This window comes from Lissotriton helveticus, chromosome 4_1 (assembly GCF_964261635.1).
Source record: "Lissotriton helveticus chromosome 4_1, aLisHel1.1, whole genome shotgun sequence".
NCBI classification, from domain to species: domain Eukaryota; kingdom Metazoa; phylum Chordata; class Amphibia; order Caudata; family Salamandridae; genus Lissotriton; species Lissotriton helveticus.
The window spans coordinates 73,762,586-73,788,127 of NC_136063.1; the positions used below are offsets into that span (position 1 = coordinate 73,762,586).

General features: G+C 48.1%; 1 protein-coding gene across 1 annotated transcript in view; it reads right to left on the reverse strand.

Moving 5' to 3' along the window:
* Positions 1-25,542, reverse strand: part of LOC144826961 (cytochrome P450 11B, mitochondrial-like) — a 125,390-nt gene that overhangs the window by 49,894 nt on the left and 49,954 nt on the right. The window contains exons 4-7 of the mRNA XM_078685424.1: positions 14,010-14,209; positions 13,271-13,474; positions 9,100-9,254; positions 6,627-6,793 (exon numbers count right to left, since the gene is read on the reverse strand). Coding sequence (XP_078541550.1) covers positions 6,627-6,793; positions 9,100-9,254; positions 13,271-13,474; positions 14,010-14,209 — 726 coding nt within the window. The remainder of the gene's footprint in view (positions 1-6,626; positions 6,794-9,099; positions 9,255-13,270; positions 13,475-14,009; positions 14,210-25,542) is intronic.

The window sequence follows — 25,542 nt, forward strand, 5'->3', positions numbered from 1 at the left end:
AGGCAGAGGAAGAAGAGGACCCATCAGAGGGTAAGGCTCGAATGGTAAGGCCCACCCCGGAGACACAGCCGATTCCAACAGCAGGGGATACCAAGGGCGACGTTTCCAACCCGGAGCAATCAGAAGTACAAAGGACCCCTCCCTCTTGATCTTTTGCAAGACCGCCGGAATCAGGGGAAAAGGGCTAAAGGCATACAACAGACCCTCCGGCCAAAGGAACGACAGAGCGTCCACTCTCCAGGCATCCCGGCAAGGCATAATCGTGCAAAAGCAGCGGATCTTGGCAGCGTACTGGGAAGCTAACAGGTCCACAATCGGAGAGCCAAACCTCCTCCGCAACCTCCTGAACATCAAATGCGTGAGGGACAAAGACCCCATGGAAGGAAACACCCGGCTCAGACAATCCGCCACCGAGTTCTCCGGACCTGGCAGGTAAATGGCAGATAGGGACGCCAGGTTCACCTCCGCCCAACAACAAATCCGACGGCTGAGGCAACTGAGGGAACGAACCCTGAACCCCCCTTGATGGTTCACATAAGACATCACCACCTGATTGTCCGTCCGGACTTGCACATGGTGACCCTGAAGAAGATCCGAGAAATCCAGCAGACCCAAAAGGACGGCCTTCAGCTCCTTGTAGTTGGAAGAACAAGATAACACCGACTGAGGCCAAACCCCCTGAGTCGTCGAATCCCCCAGAGTAGCACCCCATCCCAGCAGGCTGGCATCTGTAGTGAGAACTCAGGTGGGGACAATCAGAAAGGGGCGGCCCATGGACAGATGACCCTTGTCCAACCACCAACCCAGGACCCCCCGAACAGCCTCCGACATAGGAACCAAAACACTCATATCGAGGGAACAGGGGTCCCAATGCGACAAAATGTGGGAAACTACCGGGTACATGTGGAGGCGAGCCCACGGCACCGTCAACAAAGACGCGGACATCAGACCCTGAACCCTCAACCACAGGCTCACAGGATGAGAATGGCCCAACAACAGGGAACGAACTTCAGACATCAGGGACAGAATTCGGGGAGGGGGCAGGTACACCATCCCCAAACGAGTCTTGAACAGAGCCCCAATGAAAGTCAATTTGTGCGCAGGAACCAGGGAGGACTTCGGCACATTCACGAGGAAACCGTGATGCTCCAGGACATGGCACACTCTCTGGACATGCAACTCCGCCTTAGAAAGAGAAGAAGCAGAAATTAAAATGTCATCCAGATAAGGAAAAACACTAATGCCCTCCCCATGCAAGTGTCCAACAAGAGGAGCCAGAACCTTAGTAAAGATCCTGGGAGAAGAGCAGAGTCCAAAAGGTAATATCTGGAACTGGTAATGACGACCCAGGATGCAGAAACGGAGAAACCGCTGAGAGTCGGGATGAACAGGCACATGCAGATAAGCATCTCTCAAGTCTATGGATGCAAGGAAATCGCCCTGAGACACCAGAGGAAGGATCAACTGTAGCGAAACCATTTTGAATTTTTGGCGAGGGATGAAAGTATTGACCCACTTCAGGTCCATCACAGGCCGAAGATCCCCAGTGCGTTTGGTCACCAGAAAAAGGATGGAATACACGCCCAACCCCAACTGATCGCTGGGCACAGGAACCACCGCCTTTTTGACCACCAGGGATTCGATGCCCTCCAAAAGCGCCAACCGTCTTAGAGGGTCTCCGGGACAAGGAGTGTATCTGAAATAGTCTGGGGGAGTCTGGGTAAACCCAAGACGTACACCTTCTGAAACTACTTGAAGAACCCACTGGTCTGACACAGTCTCTCGCCAAGAGTCCATGAAGCAAGTGACGCGACCCCCAACCGAACCCACAGCAGGAGTGATCCAGTCACGATTTGGAAGCAGGAGAGGAGGAGGCAGAAGCCCCGGAGAACCGGGATTTATCAAAGGAAGGAGCACCCCCGCCACTCCCCCTTCCACGAAAGGGCTGACCAGCCCGACCCCTCCTAGAAGGACCAAAAGCCCTGTGAGAACCAAAGGAACGGAAGCAACCAGCCCGCTCTGGAGCAAGGAGCTTACGGTCCTCAGCTGTCTTCTTCACCATGTCATCCACAGGCGTACCAAAAAGTTTAGCTCCTGAAAAGGGGCTCTTCATCAGGAGACCCTTCTGCGCAGCATCAGCCTTCCAGGAACGAAGCCACAACTGACGCCTCGTAGCCACAGAAGACCCAGCCGCAGAAGCCGCCGCACCCAAAGAATCAAAGGAGACATCCGAAAGCAGGCGAACCTGTTGCTCCATCATCGCCAGGGTAGAAGAAACATCCTCCCCCTGGTCTAACAATTCCGACAGAGACTGAAAATCTTTCAGTAAGGACTGGATGGTGTAAGAAGAATAGGCCGCCACCCTAATGGAAAAATTAGCAGCCCAAAAAGCGGTTTTCACCGCACCATCCACCTTCCGATCAACAGGGTCAGCAGGGGAGGAATCTTCAGAGACCATAGAACCATGGTAAGTCATACTGGCCATCAAGGAATCCACCTTGACCGAGGAAGGAAACTTGACCGAAAAATCCTGTATAGGATATCGCTTATTCAGGAAACGAGGAAAGGAACCCTTGTCAATATCCTTCCATTCGGTTTCCAATACCTTCAACACCGAAGAATGAAGGGGCAATGAATCAGGCTCAGGACGCTGATATTGCGAAAACAAGTCATCCTCCTGTGGAAAAGTGAATTTTGCCCTGTCATGTGTCCCTACATGTTCCCCATCGTATGTTATATGTGCATGATCGATATGCATATTTACCCCCTTGACCGAATAAAGACGCAATTATAGTTGTGTCCGACGTTAGTATGTCAGTTATCCAGTCCCCCTGAAAGCAACAAGTATTAGGCCTATGTTGCCAACGTTTTACATTGTGCACGTTTAGTTGCCGAGTTGTCCTCGTTTCTAGGCCTCATAAGGGCCCGGACACCAGATTCGAGTCTCAAGTCTCCTGAAGCACTGCTCCGAGAGAAGCAGCCCCCACCTGCATCCCTGACCCTTCGCTTACTCTCTGCCAAGCAGCGCAGTGCCCGGCCTGGCTTGCCTGCCTGTCTGCCAAGAATATGTTATGCCTCTAGTTATCAGTTCAGCTCCCCGGCTTCACATTCCTAGCTAAACGAACCGCATAAACATCTTCAGCTATAGTCTAGTCTTTCTGTCTCCATGCAAGAGAATTACTGAATTAATATCCATAGAAGATTCATAGCACACGCAATACATCCAGAAATATATGCATGCACCAGCCTTAGTGTCAAGTAGCCTTTCCCCTGATGACTTTTAGATTCTATCAACATGTTCTCCAAACACAAGATATCAGATATGCTATAGGCACATGTCGTCCTGACATCCCAGACTTTAGTCTCCTCTTCTAGTGCAAGAGTCAGAGCCCCCAGCTCTCCCTAGTTACACGTCATGGCCCGTTTGCGCGCACCACTAGGTTAAAGGTTCCGGCTGCCCAGGTAGCCCCCTCCATGTATCCACCCATTTATGACACTTCTGTGACGTTCTCATCACATGTCTTCGTGCACGCCCTGTGCACGCCTTCTTTTCACGCCCATGTGTTCTTATCTTACGTTTGTCACTTGTTACGCCTACTGTATTCAATGCAATTATAATGTTTTTCTATATATACTATGTAATGTTAAGATGAAGCTGCCCTTGCAGTCCCTCTCTCCCCTGCCCCGGCAGCTGCCATTCCATTCTATTACAGGCTGTTCCGATCCTGCCCATTGAAGCCTGTTCGACTCAGATTCCCCGGATCCTGCCTCTTATTTATTGAGCTATCTGTTTTATTTAATGCATAGAAACATAGTACCGGTAATTATTTATTTATTTACCACACTCCACAGGAACTACAGATTCAGGGAAACCCCAGTTCTTGCGTATCTGACAGAGGACCTCCTTAAGGTCGGCACCCTGCATAAAACGACCCTTGACATTAACCTCCTCCTCAGCGTCAGAGTCAACAGTCGGAACGTCATCAACTCGCGCCTTTTTGTCAGGAGGAACAGGAACCCTGTCATGTAATGCAGCAGCAACCGCAGAATTAATCATTTTCTGCAACAAATCCATAGAAGGAACAGACATCCCAGAACCAGAAGCCTCCAAGGAGTCAGGAACAGACATATTTGAAGAACCACCTTCCATCACACCAGCCATGAGCAAAATAACTAATAGCAAGGGACAGAAAAACACCTGAACCCTTAAATAGTCTGTAGGTCACCAAGCAACCAAAGACACACCCAATGACACGGCCCCTAACGAAGTTCAAAAAGCACGAAGAAACACTAGCCCCCACTAAAGAGGCTCTCGAGGAAAAGAAGACACCAAGGAAAACTCCACACACCGCCCCGCCAAGATCCCAGGTAAGAGACCAAATATCGGCAAGGAAAAAAAAAAACACCCGACCGCGCAGAGCCCTAGAATCAGGACGCGCGGCCGGAAAGGGGCGTGTCACCGGCAAAAAATCACCGCCAGGCAACCAACAAGCAGCCGACCGCACAGAGTCCCAGAAGCAGGACGCGCGGCGGAAAGTGGCGTTTCACCGCCAAAACTCGCCGCTAGGCAGCAAGCGCCGGCAATAAACAAAACATCCGACTGCGCAGAGTCCCAGAAGCAGGACGCGCGGTCGGAAAGGGGGCATGCACCGGACAATGAACCTCCCGACAAGCAGGAAGCGTAGGCGCGGCCATCCGAAGCGGGAACACCATGCGAACCCGCATAAAAGAGCACCAAAAGTCCGCTAAGCAGGACACGGTGCCAGGCAAAAGAAAGGGGAAACAAACAAATTACAAAACAAACTAACTTCCCCCCAACTAAATACCCGAGGCCATAAGGGGCTACTAAAGCAAGACCCCAGCCTCACTCACCTGACCAGCAGGGAACACAGCACTCGGAGAAGTGCAGAAAAAAAGAACAGGTCGTGTTGCTGTCTATGTATCCCTTTATGGGATTGGATAGAGCCACTGGGGTCCATCTTGGAGGAGGGAGAGAGACTAGAGCGCTGTTTCTTTTTTTAAACTTGGAGTTCTGTGTGGAGCCGGAGGCTCATATGTGATTACTGTGGCGAGGAAGACGGACGAGGAGGTAATGGTCAGAGGAATAAAGTAAAATGGCTCTTTTTTCAAAATGGTGGAAAGTGTTTAGATGTGTACAATGGTGATAAAGGTTATAGGGGTTGAATGATGATGTCTGATGGTGTGATGTGGATAAGGGAGATAGGTGACAGGGGAAGCTTTGGTGAGATTCCGGTGAATGGGGAAGGAGAAGATTGTTGTCAAAATGTTGCCATGGGTTGTGTTGATGGATGGGTTGGAAGTACTGCTTTCCATGAAAGAAATGGAAATGACAGTAGGTTTTACCAGGGAGAAAGGTCGAGAAGATTTTTTTGATGGTTGGCTGATATCTTATGGGATACATTGGTAACATTGGTAGTACATGCATTTATATAGATGTATTTGCTTTGTGTATTTATTATTTTTTATGTCTTCTTCAAAATGTTTAAGATTACTTTCCTTTATGGTCTTCTTGATCTGCACATTTTATGTTTCCTTTATTTTAAAATGTAAAAGAAGATGTATTGTAGCTTTAAGGTGTATCCTTTTCTAACACTCTATTTGATGCAGAGGTTGTTGTGTGGGGTTCAGCTCAGTCAATTGGAAACCCAGCTTGTCTCCTGTTGACATTACAGATTTGTGTTCCTAATATATTTTCCTGCATCATCACTGCGGCAGTGGTGGCTTTTTTACAAAGCACTGTTTTCCCATTCCATCCATCATGACTACCTGATTCCTTGTTTGTAACTTCCTGTTTCTTCCTGCCCACTACCTCCTTATTCTCCTTATACAAAGAGTTCTAGTTCACCGAACCCTTTTATCTGTGTGCTCATTGCTCTGTTAAGTTACTACTTTTTGTACCTATTTCTTTCCAGTGATTCCAGATCATGTACTGTATCTTCTCTCTAGGTTCATCTGGAATTTCTTCTTCAAATGGAAATTCTCAACTTTGGGTTCAAGGTTTAGGCTTTTTTTCCCTGCCTTTTGGGGCTTTTCCTCCAAACTGTTGGAGACACCTACAGCTTCAGCCTGAATGCCATTGATGTTAAGCAGCACTGTGGCTGCAGGAGGAGCTGCCCTTGCCACTGACCAGCAAGGAGAGGGAGAAGGCTTGACACTTGTGCCTAGCTATTGACACAGCCATTGACTGGCATGAGAATGGTGGCTACAATCTGCCATGCTGGGCCCTTCAACAGTTCTCATTACTATAGAGCTGTCATGGCATAGGGCGACTTTCTGCCAGTCCTGGCTTGTCAGATGACCACTCAACACGAGGCCTGTAGGGCAACTCCCATACAGAGAAATGCATAAGTCCTAGTCTCCTTAGAGCTGTTGCGTGAGAAGACGAAGAGGTCTCAGAGTTGCCCACAAGACATGGGGCCAGCTGACAGCTATTTTTCTCAACATTCCTATATCAGCTCTGGCTCCACCACACTCCATGATATAAGCTCTCCTGAAGAGGCGTACTGTCATGGAGGGGAGTGTTCTCCTGCAGCAAGGGGCGGTAGTTGCAGAGGGGTGTGGTCTGGTGCAGGCGGAGTGGTCTCCTGCAGGATTGCAGTCCTTACCTTAGAGTCTCTTTAATGGCCCCCTTGAGCAGCGGCAGTGAGTTGAGCATCTTGGAGATGTCCTGGTGCCCCTGGGAGTCGGCAGCCTTGATTTCCTCTCGAAGGAGCGTCTGCACATGTTGGTTTCGCGCCAGTTCGAAGAGGGTAAACAGCAGGGGCATGGCCGTCTGGAATAGAGAACAAGAGAGGGTGGCCATAAAAGAAGAGGAAGAGAGGGGAAGAGAGAGAAACTGTTGCATCAATTTGCATACAACAGGTATAGGCAAGCTATAATGTTCCTTGGTGTTGGCCATGTTTTGACCCCTGATGAGGTTTGGGCATTCCTAGCATATATAACACAGTCCCATTGAACCAGTCTCTTTGTTCATCACATTCAGGGTGGTTGTTTTTTATTTCATCAAAGTAAACATTGCTTGAATAAGAGGGTTCTCAATGTGTCAAAATGTAATATGGCTGGTGGAAATGTACTTTATCGGCTGGATACGGTTCTGCATAACATGTGAATGAATTTGTTATCAGTACATATTTAGACTTTGGGCAGTAAAACCTCAATGGACACGAAATCTGAGGGCGCATAGCTCTCTTTTAGTGGAGCTTTTGTTGGCACAGTCTTTCCAGAAATGCACTAGGTACAGATCTAACTAGGATTACCTGGTTACCATTCGAATCCCAAAAGACCCTTGTGAATATGCAAACATTCAAGGGCCAGCGCCCTGATATTCTTTAGCTACAACCAGTTGTTGAGTCCAGTGATTGACATGACTGTAGCTGTGGTTCATTGGCTTCTCCCCAAAGAACTCCTCTGTTTTTAGTTGATCTCTGTCCCTCGCAGAATACAGGGTCGAGGGAGGACGCACCCTGCCATGAGACTGGCTAATTGCACCTCTCTTTATGATACCCCACAGCAATTCTAGGGTTCTCTATTCGGCTTACTGTGGTTTCTCTCAGATCAGCCATGTGAAAGTCGTGAGATACACATCTGAGATTTTTATCTCGACCGCGCCCACCACCAGGAACCCTGGCCTTCCTACCACCCACAGGTACTCCGTGGCAGAGCTCCTAGCCCTGGACCCCATATGCTGCAACAACAACTGCTGCTTCGCATTTGCGTAATCAATGGAAGGGCCTTTTTCAGTCTCCCGCTGCCTCTTTGCCACCTCACCTAAAAAGAACACCCCAGAACTACTCCACTGCCTCCTGCTCAATCCCTGATCACTCTGCAAACACGCCACTGAAATCTGGGACACCATCACCACCCTCACCCCTGACATTATCTACATCACGGAGATCTGGTTTAACCCCTCCACCACGCCGTCATGTCCACTGCAACCCCCACCAACTACAAGATGATACACCAGGACAAAAACAACAAACATGAAGGAGGCATAGCCATCATCCACAAAGAAACCATCCACTCCACCACCACCGAAGACGACACCACTCCGATCATGGAACACCTCAACTTCCAACTCCAAACCAATGGCAAAACTACCACCAGTGGCATCCTCGTCTACAGACCCCAAAGACCACGCCTTGGCTTTTGCAATGACAATGCAACACTTTCGGCATTGCCCCAGACTCCAAGCACTACATCTTCCTCTGTGACCTCAATTTCCACCTCAATTACTCCAAAAGTGCAAACACCACCAATTTCCTGGAAAGCTTGAGCAACATCGGCCTCACCCAACTGGTCACTGACCCACATACAGCGAAGCACACATGATTGACCTGATCATCACTTCCAGCAACAGGGTCAAGCACAACCATGTCACTAAACTCACTTGGACCGAGACCACTGAGACCACACTGATCGCTGCCACTGATGACATCAGAACCCTCCTCGATCGGGGAGAAACAGCAGGCCTGATCCTTCTCGACCTCTCAGCAGCATTTGATATTGTATCACCAGACCCTCATCAAAAGACTCCACCACATTGGGATCCAGGTGGACAACCTCAGATGGATTGCATCCTTCCTTACAGGACGAACCCAGATAATCCACATACCACCCTTCACCTCGGTACCGAAGAACATCATCTAAGGTGCCCCTCTAGGTTCATTCCTCAGCCTCACCCTGTTCAACACTTACATGACGCCCCTGGCCAACCTCGTCAGAACCCATGGCCTCGACATCATATGTCATGCAGACGACAGCCAGCTCATCCTCTCGCTCTCAGAAGACCCCTCCAACACTAGACAAACTTCCACAACTGCAGGATGAGTGTCACCGACTGGATGAAGATCAACTGCATGAAACTCAACACGGACAAGACGGAAGTGCTGATCTATAGGAACAACACCTCCCCATGGAGTGACATCTGCTGACAGCCATAGATAGTGCACCCATGAGTCCAGCGACTCTTGCCGCATTCATGCTGACAGCCAAAGATAGTGCGCCCATGCCTCCAACGACTCTTACCGTGTCCACGCTGACAGCCATGCGTAGTGCACCCATGCCTCCAGTGACTCTTACCGTATCCACGCCGCCCGCCATCAGCTCTGTGATGTTGGCCTTGATGGAGTCCAGCGACAGCTCTCCTTGCAGCAGCAGCTCGGCCATGATGCCACAGTACTTCCGCTCCTGGCCTAGGACGAACTCTTGGTAAATGTTCTGGATGCACTTTTCAGCTGGAACAAGAGAACACAAGCAGTCTGCTTACCATCTGCACTGTCCATCCTCTTCCTACAAATGGCAGCTCTCGGAGAGTGAGTGAGTAAGAGGGGAGCTGACTTCTGTTATGTTATGTTATGTTAGGGGGTGTTTTATATAGCGCTCAGCTACTCTAAGGAGTGTCCCGGCGCTTTTAACCCAAAACGGACAGGGAGCAGAAAAGAGGAGGGGGGACCCTACTGAACAAACAGCCAAGATTTCAAATCCTTCCTAAAGGCTAACAGATTAGTGTTCCTGCAAAGAGTGACCGGTAGAGTTTTCCACAGCTGGGGCGCCAAGCACCTAAAAGACCGCCCACCAACCCGCACTCTTCTTATAACCGGAACCGTGGCAAGAGCCAACGACTCTGACCTCAGTGATCTGGAAGGCTGATAAAAAGCCAGCTGCCTCTGGATGTATTTGGCACCGGTAGCATGAAGCGCTTTGAAGGCCAGAGTGAGTGCCTTGAAAACGATACGCTTTCGGATGGGCAACCAGTGAAGAGTCTGCAAGAGCTCAGATGCTCGGGTGCGCCGATGGAGGCCAAAGATGGCACGCGCCGCCGAGTTCTGAACTATTTGCAGGCGTTGGAGAAGGTACTCTGGCAAACCAAAGTACAGGATGTTAGCATAATCAAGGCGCGACCCAATAAGCACCTGCACCGGGATTTTCCTGTGTGCCAGCATAAGCAGCGGAAGGAATTTATGAAGCATCTTAAGAAGACCAAAACATCTCCCTGTTAGGCCAAGAATCTGATACTTCATAGACAAGTCAATATCGATCTTAACTCCAAGGTTCTTGGCCATGGAGGAGGCAGCCAACGGTGGAAACATATTCACAGGCCACCAAGAATGCCAGATGGGTTCAGACCGGCAGCCGAAAAAGAGCACCTCGGATTTATCCGAGTTACACTTGAGGCTGTTTTGCTGGAACCACTTAAACACAGCCCCAAGGCAGCCTCTAATGCTCTCCCCTTCGAAATTGGACCCCTTCCCACAGGTGAAAAGGAGCTGAGTGTCGTCGGCATACGACACAATCTGGGCACCAAACGACTCCGCCAGCGCCGCCAGAGGGGTCATAAAGATGTTAAAAAGAGTCGGGCTCAAAATAGACCCCTAAGGGACTCCCACCTCAAGTGGCGGCACCGCGGCGGAGAAGGGGGGGGCCCAGACCGTTTGACACCGGCCTGCCAGGAAGGATCTGAACCAACTGAACACCGTGTTAAAGGCCGCCGATAGGTCGAGCATTACCAGCATAGCCTTGCCTCCTGCATCCAATAACTCCTTGATTACTTCCGTCACTTCCAACAGAGCGGTCTCAGTGCTCAAGTTAGTGCGGAAGCCAGATTGAGTACTATGTAAAAGGTTGTTATTCTCAAGGAAGTTGGAAAGGGAGGTATGTACGTGTTTCTCCACAACTTTGGCAAAGGCTGGCAAAAGGGAGATAGGCCTATAATTGGCATGAACCTCCGGATCCAAATTGGGCTTTTCAGCAGTGGTAAGACCAAGGCTTGCTTCCAGGCGGGAGGAACCACTCCAGTGCTGAGAAAAAGATTCAGCACGGGGTTGATAAAGGGATTTATTACTTCCGCCATTCTCGCCAAAAATTTGGCTGGGCAGGGATCCAGAGGGGAACCTGACGTAATGGGAATTCAGAAAGAGTGGGCTCCACACCCGCTAAAAAGCCAGACAGGGTGCTAGTGCCGGGTGCTGCCACTACCCCAGATGACAAGAAGGAGTCTTGAATTGTCTTGATTTTACTAGTGAAAAAATTGGCTAATGAGGTCACCCATGATTGCTAGTGCGTGCACGACGGTGTACTCGTTTTAGGGGAGGTAAATTCCCTCACTATGGAAAATATCTCCTTACTGGTGTTTGCGGCAGCCTCGATTCTCCTAGAGTAATAAGCTTTCTTCTCTAACAAAATGTCATGATGGTAGGATCTAATGGAAGCCCTATACGCCAGCTCCGCCGTGTTGTCGTAATAACGGCACCAGGATCTTTCCGCAGCCTTACATTGCCGCCGCGACGAAGCCAAGGCTTCAGTAAACCAGGGAGCAGAGGCTCGGCTGGCAGGTTTGCGGGAGGAAGTCACAGGGCAAGTTCATCTAATCTTTCCGTAAACCACGTCTGCAGGGAGTCAAGATCCCTCTCTAAACTACCAGACAGCGGACAAGGATGGCATAAACAAGCCTGGGCCAACATCTCCGGGGTGACACGATGGTAAGCCCGTGGGGCCTGACAAGGCCGACTAAGGGCGTTACTCACCGGTTTATTGGCGCAAGGAATATGAAAGTTTACTAGAAAATGGTCGGACCATAACACTGTTGTAGGGGTGGCGATATCAATAGGAATGGTGGAGAACACTTGATCAAGCGTGTGGCCTTTGTTGTGAGTGGGTACAGAAAGGTAGGGGGAGAGTCCTAGGGGGAAGGTGATGTCCCGGATTTTAGTAGTATCAACATCAGTCCCGATGTCCATATGGATGTTAAAGTCCCCAATATCATACAATGCTCTGCTTTAATGCAAAGTGTCGACACCACAGCATACAGCTCCTCATGGAAGGGGCCAGTAGGTCCCGGTGGCCTATAAATCAGCCGCCCTGTACTTCTGGTTCAGGGGTATACTCTAAAATCCCAGCTAGATGGAGGTCCCAAGTTAAAAGCAACATATCCTCAAAGACTGGAATGACCTACCTCTTTTATTGCCTTCTGTTTGCAGCTTGCGCTGTTTCAGGGAGCGGTAGCAGCCAAGGCCCCGACCATTTCTGTCTCCTCCTTTTGCATATCTGCCCCTGGACTGCAGTCTTATTCCTGTCTGGTGATCTCAGATTCACTATATTATTTTTTCCATCTACCCTGAGAGGATGAATGACTGTGAGGACCCAATAGTATTCAAACAGGATCAAACACAGACCCCTCCAGCAGATGCAGGAGCCCACAGAGCCATCAGGCCCATCTTGTAAACATACTCTTGTTAGGCTGCTGCTATTTTTATGATCTCTCATGCATCTCAGTAGACCTGAAAGTCCCAGGTGCTCAGGCCTGCCCTGAATCCTGTTTGATGGGGACCCAGGAGGTTGCTGATTCCTACAGAGTACTGTGTGTGGCCCATCACAACCGTCAACAATAAATCTCCAAAGTCAACAAGGAGATTTGTCTAACATCCCTCGAGTTTTCCAAATAGGACTTCTTCAGTGCAGACATCCTGGCTTTGCACCCAGTACCAGTCTTACCATGGTTGAGCATGGCATTCCTGGCCTGATGTGTGCCCACTATGGGTAGCCTCAGTGCAGTCAATCCGCTCCTGTATTCAGAGCCAGTCTTACCAAGGTTGAAGGTGGCACCCATGGCCTGCTCTAGGCCCACTGTGGGTTGCCTCAGCACAGTCATCCTGCCCTTGCACCCAGTGCCAGTCTTACCAATGTTGAAGGTGGCACCCCTGGCCTGCTCTATGCCCAATGTGGGTTGCCTCAGCACAGTCACCCTGCCCTTGCACCCAGAGCCAGACAGGTGAAGATGGCACCCCTCAGGGCAGCTATATTGCCTCTGCCACTACACACAGAGCCAGTCTTACCAAGGTTGAAGGTGGCACCCCTGGCCTGCTCTATGCCACTCTGGATCGCCTCCGTGCAGTCACCCTTCCCTTGCACCCAGAGCCAGTCCGGTGAAGATGGCACCCCTCAGTGCAGTCACACTGCCTCTGCACCCAGTACCAGTCTTACCATGGTTGAACATGGCACACGTGGCCTGCTGTGTACCCACTATGGGTCGCCTCAGTGCAGTCAATCCGCTCCTGCATTCAGAGCCAGTCTTACCATGGTTGAACATGGCACACTTCACTTGGCCTGCTGTGTGCCCACTATGGGTAGTCGGAATGCAGTCACACTGCCCTTGCACCCAGTGCCAGTCGTACCATGGTTGGCGATGGCACTACTGGCCTGCTCTACGCCCTCCGCGGGTCACCAGAGTGCAGTCTCCCAGTGCCAGTCTTACCATGGTCGAAGATGGTGTCCCAGGCAGCGACGTGGTCGGTCCACAGCTTGCTGTTCACCCTCTGGAGCAGGGCCGGGGGCATGAAGAGCAGGGGAAGGGTGGTCCTCAGCATGGTCTGCACGGCGGTGATGAAGCGCAGAGACTCGGAGTTTGGGTTTTCCTCCAGAAGTCCGAGGCGTGCCCCGTACAGCACATAACTACTCGCTGAGCAGAGGAAAGAGGAGGTGAGTGACATGTTCATCCACGAGGAGGTGTGTATCCATCCATCCATCTATACACATCCATCTAGCCACCCAGACATAATCAGTACCCACCCACGATTCTGCCCCCCTCCTGCCTGTACACTCAGGCAACCCTCTACCTCACTCACCTTTACCTTATATGTGGATCAGTCCATTGATTTAACAATCCATCCATCCATCTGTCCATCCATCTGCCCATCCATCTGCCCATCCATCCATCCATCCATCCATCTATCCATCCATCGACCCACCCACCTACTCACCCATTAATCCATTAATCCACCCAAACCATTCATCCATTTATCCACCTAACCACCTACCCATCCATCGAGCCGTCCATCCATCCATCCACCCATCCATCCATCCATCCATTAATCCATTAATCCACCCAAACCATCTATCCATCCATCCATCCATCCATCCATCCATCCATCCATCCATCCATCCATCCATCCGTCTGTCCAGTTATATGTTGTGCATGCCCCACCAGCACCCACCTTCCAGGGTGAAGCGGAAGAGGTCAGCGTAGAGGTCAACGGTCAGGGTGCCCCGGGCGTTCTTGTTGACCCGGCGCTGCATGAAGGTGACAAAGTCCCGCGCCGCCTCGTCCAGGAAGGGCACGAACTTCCTGACGCCGCCCAGGGCCATCACCTCCTTGTTGAGCACCAGCCGGTCCGCGCGCCAGGCCTCGCTGTTCCTGCCGAGGATCACACACAAATGTTCACCCGTCATTTACAGCTGTGCGGTGTCTGTGGCTTGCGCCCACATGCCGGTCCCCCACCCACCTTCCTGCCAGCCCCACATATAGAAACATGTGGCAATACCACGTGTGAGGCCGAAAGTCCCTGGTGCGGCCGTTCTGTCTCAGGGTCCTGCCAAGTGGCACGCATGTTGCGTTAGGGTAACGCAAATTAAGTTAAATCTCCGCATTACCATGTGATTGGTAATTTGTCACGCAAACACTATGAAGAGAAAGCTAAGAGGGAAATCTCTAATTCCCTAACTTGTTGTGGATGGCACTACTCTTTTTAATTAGTTGTCAGACAGTGACACCCAGTACATACATGCCAATAGACCCGATTCAAAGCTGCGAAGAACAGAAGGTGGTGGGGAGGGATCAATTTCAGACTTTGCTACACGTACAGGGACTATAAATCCCCCCTACAGTGAGAACACAATTCTCAGTCTTAATTTTTAACTTTTTTCCACAATGAACACATGCCATCTAGTCAGCAAGATCACCTATTTTATTTATGTCAATCTGTACTTCAAAATAGTATTCTCTTTTTTTATGTCTGTACAATATTAGTAGTCATACAAAATACATGTATATATACACACGCATCATTGTTTAACAAAGAGCAAAGAATCCTAACAGCAAACAATATTCTGAAACAAACTGATACATTTTGTTTTCTTATTTTCACCCAAACGGTCATACATAATCAGAGAGGGGTCCCCCTATAAGATCAGGTGGTACACTCAAGAGGAAGTCGTGTATTCACACAATCAGTTCAAAAGTTCTGAACCTAAGTTCAAAGTCCCGATGCAGGCGGGAGAATCTAAATTTTTCAAGCAAAAAGTGGCTTTATTTTAGCTGTCTCCAGCCTGAAATTGCATTTTCTGCAATTGAAGTCAATGAGGAAATTACATTCTCCAGATTTCTATTTTAAAATCTCCCACTTCCCTGCCCTAAAATGTTGGCATGTCTGCTAGTGGTATCCAACAGCATTGGTCAAAACAGCCATTAGAGCGCTGCTGACACATGAGCAAGCTTACATAGGCACCTGAGAAGAGGCGCTCTTACCAACCAGCCCTGAGAGTGTTCCAGAACTATGATGCAGCTGCTGGTAAGAGTATTGGGGCCAAGTAGATGGTGTGGCTTAACACTTGCTGACTGTAGTGCGTGGTGGCAAAATAAATCCGATACATTGATGTTTGTTGGTCCAATTTAGCTGAATGAAAAAATTTACATATCTCCGATTCTTCGGCCTGTGGTTGGAAATGCCATTGAATAAGAAATACTTGTACATTTTTGCAGGGTTTGTGTTCCGCAGGCGGGTAGTGGTTGCAAGTGGACTTCTCTCATGTTATTTACACTTTCTGACAGTTCTGACTTTGCAGTCCAGTTTATTACCTAATAACCATATCAGTTGGGTACATTAAATGCTGGTTAAGAACGTTGTCACTGCATGGATGTATGTCACTACAACGCATACTTTTACAACGCATGCCATTACAACGAAACTTTTACAACGCAACATCCATTACAACGCATTCCATTACAACGCATGCCATTACAATGCATCTCACAAAACTACCATTACAACGCATTCCATTACAACGCATACTACCTTTACAACGCATACCATTACAACGCATACCATTACATAGCATATATGGTAAGTATGGGATAGTATAGGGGTAAAAATTACTATTCTAACTCCAGGGGGTGCAACAGTAGGGTAAGTGTTGGATGGTAATGTTATGCGTTGTAATGGTAAGCGTTGTAATGACTGTGTTGTAATGACATGCGTTGTAGTGGTATGCGTTGTAGTGTCATGCGTTGTAATGGTTGCGTTGTAATGGCATGCGTTGTAATGGATGTTATAAAAGTTTCGTTGTAATGGTAGTGCGTTGTAAAAGTTGCGTTGTAAAGGTTGTTTCCCCACTGCATGAGATCACATGCCTTATTCATGTCAACGTATATAAACATGGTTTAAAACTGCCTTCTGAATTGCATGTATGCGCAGGAGCTGATACATCCCACATTGCAGTCAATAAATGTCGGCCCATCGTAGGCAGCTGTGCTTATGTTCAGTGTGTGTACAAGGAGGTGCTGGGGACATGCACTCAATAAAAGGACAAAACGGCTTGATTACACTCACCATAAAATATCTCTCATAGTGTCACACATAAGGCAATCAAATGTCACACATAAACACAATCAAAACATAAAATGTCACACTTAAGAAATCAGAAAACTTGGCAAATATGTTCGCCCTGGTCACCACCCTGGACTGAGCGACCTGTTTATTGTGTCACCGGTCCTCTGAGTGTCGCGTAGTTCCCACTAATCCGTAGGACCTGCTCACTTGCTGGCCAACATAAACTTTGGGCGTGGTGCCTATACTAATTCCGAGCACCGTCGCAGGATATGTTGGCCTAGAGACCAGCTAGCTTACAGTGCCATCGCAAGCCCCCCCAACCGGTATCAGGGAGCGAATGGTTTATGGCACCCTCTGAACATGACAACGCTGACCCCTCAGGGGTCAGGGCGGTAACAGATATCTAACCTTTCGAGAAATATACAGAATACACAGTGGGATGATTTCAATAGGTTTATTGAACCAACATTATTCTGGTACTGAATACATGTGCTGTGATAATCAGTAGACAAAAGAAAATAAAGGAAATTACAAGCATCAAAAGAGTGAATATTAGATATAGTTCTACTATGGTGCTAAAACTGTGTACATATTCCGGCATATAAACAAGGCAGTATTCAGGCGTTCTCCTACTATAAAAGCCCTACTTTGCATGTACCTAGAGACTGTGTAGGTGTGAAGACAAGAATCCCCCAGGGGACAATCCAACCCCATTACCTGGCAGAGCAAAATGTAGGAGCCCGTCTTGATCACGAGCTGGACACCCCATCACGGAGATATCAGACCACTGCAGGGTGAAGTCTCAGCATGCAGGGACCCTCGGTGTCAGCTGAAGAGCCTCCTCTGCTAATCTTTTAGGATGGTCTTTATTTATAATAGAAAACACCCTTATGATGTGCGTACAACTGTAGGAATATTCAAGATGGGAATTTGTAATACTTCTACAAGGGACTAGGCTGGTTTTTGCAGGGTAACTATTATATGACCTAGAGCTCCAACGTGCAACTGTATGAATACCGGAGATGGGGGTTCTCAAAATACTCTAGGCATTTTAAAATATTTCAGCCACTTCCAAATACATATTGAAACAGGCTTTTTCTTCACGATCTCTTTCACACATAAAGCACACATTGTGCTTTATGTTTCACAACTCTATTAAGCATTTGAGGTAATACTCGAATGGAGGACTAAAAATAGAAGTCTCTAAAGACCATCAGAACCTCTCTTATACAATAGATTATATGAATTTTGGGGGCTTGCGTTACTAATAGACCACGCACGCACCAAATATAGGCATGATTTAATAAGTTATGACCACTATGTCTTTGGATCTGCGTTTTGCCAGCACCAAACCATAACTATTCTTAAATCTGGCAAAAAATGTTGCTATCTTTCTTGGCACTTCATTAAGAATCACTAGGCTTTCGTGCACACTACCATCCTCACTGAGATGTGCGCCGGTACTGTGCCTTCTAGCCTGCGCACTTGTTCGAACACAACTTTTTAAAACTTTTTAGGCATTTCTTTTTTTTTTTCACTCACAATGCAGCCATCTGTGTCTGTTATTTGGGGTCTAATTACCATTTCACTCATATTGTGACATTGTATTTCTTCTAGCCTTGAGAAAGCCCTGGTCTGCTTGACTATCTGGGGCGAAACACGCATCAGGCGTGCCACGAAGATCGACATATGGGATTAACACTGGCGGCTTCTTTGCAACAGTTTCAACTTGAACTGTATTTTGTTTGATGATTGGTGTACTGTAACAGGAGACAATTTTCCTCTGACCCTCTGTATGATTTTAAGCCTTGAGAAAGCCCTAGTCCGTTGACCACCTGGGGCGAAACATGTGTCAGCTGTTGTACCTCCAGAGTACCAAAAATACAACTTCTGGATTTATAAGGATGTCATAGACAATAAAGCAACTTCTTTGAAAACATGCATCTCCCTTATGCCTCAGACTTGAACCAAGGAAATCACCTGTATGAATGAAGTAATCCATATTATATAAGGAGGAGCATATACTCAAACCCCCGCTGCCCATCTGGTTAGTGTTTAACGGGAACGTAGGTAGGGGAGACAGACAATGGGTACCTTATCCCAAGTACCTCAAAAACAATGAGAGATTGACACAACAGCGACAAAGCACTGAATATTACTGATAACAGGCGTTCATTTTCTGGAAGGCTCACAAAACGGTGGTAAGGGGACAGGCTCTGTCCCTGATGTTGGGGTCAGAAAGAAGCATAAAACAAAACTGGAAGAGCTTCAGGAAGTAGAAAGTCTTCTAAGCCCCATGGCAGACGCACTACTCAAACATCAGCTGGCCTTGAAACACCAGCCACACAGGGACATAGGGGAGGAGAGTGTCAAGACCGCCTTCTTGGCCTTGCAGCGCTGCCTGTACGACATAGGAAATAAGTTAGGAAACGTACTGGCCTGGATCGATCACAGACTGAACAACTGGGTCCTCGAGATCAAAAATAATGGGGAGATGCCTATCAGAGGGAGCTAGAATATAGCAAACGTGTTTACGAGCCATTATGCTAAGATATACTCGCCCGTAACCACTAAGTCCATGGCAGAGGCCACCGCCCTGCTACAGGGCATACGATCGACCCGACTATCCATAGAGGACAGACAAGAGCTGGAGCTAGAACCGGAGCCAGGAGATATAGTAGAGGCAATACAAGATCTATAGCTTGGAAAAGTTTGGGGCCCAACGGTCTTCCCATAGAACTACACAAACTAATGGCTTCAAAACTGTTGCACAACACAAAAATCCATATATGATGGATCATAGGAACCTAGCCAGGGAGAGTTTTGCTAGGTCTACCCAATTTGGGTGCGCCTTATTAGAAAAGAAAATGTATTTTCTTGAGTCCCCTCACTCACCCAGGGTTGCCCCTAGGTGATATGCTTCAACATTGGGGCCATCTCAAGCATCTACTGCTTGGGGCGTGCTACGACTTCCGAGGGATACGTAGGAGAACTGGTTTTGTGAATCTATGTGTAGTGCAGTGTATGGGGGAGTGGTGTTTTGTGCTAGTTAAAAATACCTTACTAGTACGCTAAAGTTTTATTCTTGCTCCTAGTTGTTATGATAAAAAGGGGTAGATAAAAGGAAAAATAACTGTTATGTGGTTATAATCCCTAATATTCCGCCAACATGTTTCAAGGTGTCCCCTACACCTCTTCTTCAGGACAACATGGGGGCCAGCCCCATGTGTACCACTCCTGTGAATAAACCTAAATTTAAGGTGGAAAAAAGTAGTAAGCACACCTATTGTGTGTACATTTCACTTATACATACGGTTAACGCTGTACCCGCAGTATTTTTTAAATAGCAGTAATATGCCCCATGGTCCGCCTGGGTGGAGGGACCTGTAGAACCTTGTCTCGGCTGCCATCGTCAGTTAGACCTGTAAGTCCCAGGCTCAACCGCATCTTCTTCAAAACTGTTGCCACACTTACTATGCATGTACAAAGAGGCAAAAGAAGCGGGCCAAACTTCTGTCTGACGAAAAACTGGCCACCACAGTGGTTCTACCAAAGGAAGGTAAACCCCCCGATGAATGCACCTCACATAAGCAGTTCTCTCTGCTCAACGCATAACCATAAATATTGGCTAAGATACCGGTGACTATGCCGAAGAAGGAGAGATCACATCCCCAGTGCACCATGATCAGGCGGGCTTTGTGCCCAACAGACGTACGAGACTTGATCTGCAATGCCTATTTGCGGTGGTGGGTAATGTGCAGAATGTGTGGGAACAGGCAGTCGTAATGTCACCGGACTCCATAATGTTCGAAACACTGGAATGGAGCTATATGTTCGCAGTGCTAGACAGACTGGGCTTTGGCCCCCCTTTTATAAAACGCATAAGGCTTTTATATAGCTATTCATTGGCAAGAGTCAAAGTGACGGGAACACCCACTGAGGTTTTTGACCTGCAGGGGGGCTCTAGACAGGGTTGCCCACTGTCTCCAATGATATTTGGGCTGGCGTTGGAACCCCTGGCGACGTGGATAAGACAGGGTCCACCGGTTAGGTGGATATACTGGGAAGGAAGATGAGAGGACCATATACCATTGTCTACCAATGATATATTGCTATATGTAACAGACCCCGAGCTAACTATTAATAGACTAATGCAGGTTCTGGGCTAGAAAAACACAACTCGGACAGTGGACCGACAAACAAAGGTATGGCACCAATCACAAACAAGTATGCCAATGAAATCAAAATTGTGAACTATTTTGTGTGCATGCTCCTAAAAGTGCCCCCTCTCCAAGAGCACCCCCCGAGTGTTTACCTTAGGGCAATTGTAGAAATAAACTAAATCAGGGCTGCACCACTTCAAAGAGAACAGATTGATACAAATAGTTATAGTTCAATGAGCCTCAAGTCGAGATTCTGTGCTACTTTGGCAAAATACTCTGGGTACAGTATAAACGGATGTATGACGCTACAACGCATACTATTACAAAGCATACCTTTACAACGCATTTTTTACAACGCAACATCCTTTACAACGCATTCCTTTATAACGCATGCCATTACAACTAATTTTTAAAAACTACCTTTACAACGCATTCCATTACAACGCATACTACCTTTACAACGCATACCATTACATTGCATGTATGGTAAGTATTGGATAGTGTAGGGGTAAAATTACTATTCTAACCCCAGGGAGATGCAACAGGAGGGTAAGTGTTGGATAGTGTAAAGGTAAAAATTACTATTCTAACTCCAGGGGGTGCAACAGTAGGGAAAGCGTTGGATAGCGGAGGGGTAAAAATTACTATTCTAACTCCAGGGGGTGCAACAGTAGGGTAAGTGTTGGATAGTGTAGGGGTAAAAGTTACTATTCTAACTCCAGGGAGTGCAACAGTAGGGTAAGTGTTGGATAGTGTAAGGGTACTATGCGTTGTAATGGTATGCGTTGTAATGGTAGGCGTTGTAATGACTGCGTTGTAATGACATGAGTTGTAATTGTATGCGTTGTAGTGTTATGCGTGGTAATGGTTGCATTGTAATGGCATGCGTTGTAAGGGATGTTGTGTTGTAATGACTGCGTTGTAATGGTAGTGCGTTGTAAAAGTTGCGTTGTAAAGGTTGTTTCCCGTATAAACTAAGGCAGATTCCTAATATACCCCGTGACAGGAAACTTGACAACAGTGCCCCCTGACTGCAAGATGCCCAGAGTGAGGGAAGGTTCTAAATAACTGGGAATATACAAAACCAGAGAAGCAGGCAGCTTTTTTAGCTTGTAACCTATATAAGAGGGTTGAACGTTCCAAACAATGTCCGTCACTTGCGACACATGCAATGAACGGAAAATGTTAAGTACCCTATCACCATATGTTTGTAGTGTGTAATGTGAGAACTGCCCTACATACACAAGGGGTGACAAAGATGGGAGATCTCTTCCAAAATGGGTTGGCAGGGAAGGGGGGGGAACACTCAAGACCAAGAAAATACGCCTTCCGCTCTCACACAGTACCTCTGTCACAGAGTCCGCCATACATTTCGGGAACTATTAGGAAGAGAGTTACAGGAACCACCAAACATGATGGCACTCTCTGCGTTGGTAAAGAAAGAAGCCCCATAAGAGTCAGCAACAACACTTTACGCTCACGCACAGGAAGTTCACAGGCCGGATGTATGACATTACAACGCATGCTAATACAACGCATGCCTTTACGACGCAAGTCTTACAACGCAACTTTTACAACGACTTGCGTTGGGGGGCGCTGGATAGTGAATAGTTTAATTTACTATTCCAACTCCAGTCCCCGTGGATAGTAGGGAAGGTGTTGGAAACTATTCCCTATCCTAGAGCGCCCCCCAGCGCAAGCCGTTGTAAAAGTTGCGTTGTAATGGTTGCGTCGTAAAGGTACTTCGTTGTAAAAGTTGCGTTGTAAAGGATGTTTACCTCACAGGCCATGTACGACTAAGGCGCGATTGCACTGGCAGAGAGATTTGGGTAGACCCATAGACGACAATGTATGATGGTATTGTTGCGCTAGGACCAAAGAGGTATCCTTAAATGGAAGACACCGGCTAATACATTTTAAATACATAAACCACGTTTACTACTATTCGCCTTGTTCAGACACAGCCAGAGGGGCTCTGCGAACTGCTTGTGATGCAACGGGCAAGATGCCGGGTTTTTGCATGCTGCCTGGTATTGCCCAGGGATATTTCCATACTGGGAGGGAATCTTCCTGGAGCTGTGTGCTATGACACCATAAAGATGGACCCGATTTTGGCTCTGCTGGGCTATGATAAAGGTATAGAATCATCGGTGAGTGACTAACAGCTACTGGGATGCTGTTGGCTAAGTGTAGAGTAGCGATGCGCTGGGCTATGGTCCCCATTCCAACCTTAGCGGAATGGTATTCGGACATGACTTACTGCAATGTGCACTCGGACGCTTTCAATGAGCTCCAACAGCCACGGAGTGCCCTAGGGATTGTTGGTCTCTATACCAGAGATACTTAGGGCCCGATTCACAGAACTAACTTAAGACAAAATCCTAAATTTACCACCATGTTGGTATTCACAGAAGGCACTTACTCATTTCGGTATTCACAGAAGGCACTTACTCATTTCGGTATTCACAGAATGCACTTACTCATTTCGGTATTCACAGAAGGCACTTACTCATTTCGGTATTCACAGAATGCACTTACTCATTTCGGTATTCACAGAATGCACTTACTCATTTCGGTATTCACAGAAGGCACTTACTCATTTCGGTATTCACAGAATGCACTTACTCATTTCGGTATTCACAGAATGCACTTACTCATTTTGGTGTACACAGAAGGCACTTATTTATTTCTGTATTCACAGAAGTTAGGAGTCCTAACTTTAGGACTCCTAAATGCCTTCTGTGAATGGTAGTAAGTTTAGGATTTTGTCTTAAGTTAGTTCTGTGAATCGGGCCCCAAGTGAGTAAAGACATGGAGGATGTGGAGGGGGGCAGGAGTAGAGGTGGTGCCCGCCACAGGGTATCGAGAGGGGGTTGTAGAACAAAATGTAGAAGACTCTACAACAGAGCTACTGGGACACCTAAAGCAGAACGATAGACCCCTTGACACGACAAATGGATGCATGCAAGAATACACAGAAAAGTAGGCCACTTGCAGTATGATCGGGTGAGGATCATTCTACGAAATCAATGTAAGTGACACAAATGGAACAGCGACTGGTGATATTTACCACTAAATGCATAGTACTGTCGGATCTTTGTACTATACGATACTATATTGTGGGGTGGGGAATGAGGCATTCAGACGCTTCTGTGTGATCTTTGACCTGCTAATAAAAAAAGGTTAAAAAAAAGATGTTTGTAGCGTGTAGTGCTGTAGATTCACATGAACCCTCCTCATACGTGGGCATTGTCAGCATATATTTTATCATTTATTATGCAATAGCCACAATGCATGGGTTTTACAAGTATGTATACATCTATACATTTACACTGTTGATCACTATCCCTTTAACCCTTGCTCTAACTCCTGCTGGCCGGAAAACAATCTAAGGGTGGGGCCGAAGGCCATGAGCATTGTGGAACAGGGGGGGGTCACTCTGAACCTCACAACGCAAAACATCTCCGAAGTACAACCAGCGCTGTCTGTACCAACACTAGGAGCTTGCAAAGTACAGCACTGCACACTGCAAACAGATTCTTCCAGGACAGGGAAATTATATATATATATATATATATATATATGGGACTCCAGGGCTTTTTTTAGTTACAAACAACTTTTCTTCTATCAATGGTATGTCTTGTAAAGCGCTCTGATACCCTCGGGTCTAGCCAGTGCTACATGAAACTCTCATATAAATAAAAAAAGAATAAACCAAGTGGAAGCCATCTCAGCCCCCAAGCCCCAACCAGGACAGCAGGCCCTTGAACTCCCCCCCCCCGCTCCTTGAGACCCTCTGCGTCGAGCATGACGCCTCCCCAAGGCCGGGCTGGGGGGGTCAGGGCTCCGGCAGCAGGGCCAGTGGCGGCCCGGCCTTGCTAGTCACGCTCTGGAGGGAGGAGGGGGGGGTGTTTACACAGAGGGGTGCCGGCTGGAAATGTGGGGCACGTGCCAGTCACTCGACGCACGTGGGAACGCTGAGGCAGCATGGAGGGGGCGAGGTGGGTGGATGTGTGTTGAGTGTGCATGGACGTTCATGTGTGTTGGACTTGGCCCTTAGGGCAGGTTCACCCCTAAACTTTTTGCTTTTATTTGTGACCCTGTGTTAGTGATTTTTGGGTCTTGGCGCACTTTTTCCCTGTGTCCCAGGGTAAAGTGCGTGCGTGTAGTATGGCTGGCCTGCCCTCCCATAGGAATGCATGGGGAATGTGTGTGTCCATGTTAGTTCCTGATGTGTGGGGAGTGCAGGCTCGAGTTTGGTATGTGTGAACTCGTGAGAATGAATGCTGCGAGATGGTGTATGCGGCATGTATGTGTCTAGAAGGGAAGTGCTACTTCTGGACATTGATGTATGTGTGCAGTGAGGGTGCTGGAGCGTGATTGGCTGGAGCTGGCTGGCATGCCAGGCTCCAGGAAGTCTGGATGGGTCTGCCCGGTGGTGAGTGTGAGATCAGCATGAGTGATGTGTGGGAGGAGTGCACCTGGGTCCTGGATGGGCCTGGGATTTCCCCACACAATGCTGGCTCCGCCCCCCTGTGGTTTGTCTAACGACCCAAGCCTCCCCAGTGAATGAAAGGGGTGGTTGGGCCATCAAGGGTACTCCCAAGCCAGCTGCAACCGGTTTCCCCCCACCCTGCACCTCCAAACAAAGGATTTCTCTGTATAAAAATGGGGCTGTGTCCCCACAGAAATGGTTCTCTTTCAGGATCTTGCCAGAGGGGGCTGTTGCTGTTGCTGGGGCCAGGAGGACCGCCACTTGGCTTGTCTCCCTGCCTGGAGACCCAGTGTGCTGGCTCTGGCCCAGCCTCGCCCCCCTGCCTGCCTCCAGACCTTGCTGGAGCTTTTCTTTTGCCCCTAGCACTGAAGAGCGCTTCCTTGGTGCTGCCTAGCGCTGGGAGCGCTTTATCTTTCCTGCTAGCGCTTCGAGCGCTTTATTCGTATTCCAGCGCTGGGAGCGCTTTCCCCTTTGCTCATAGCGC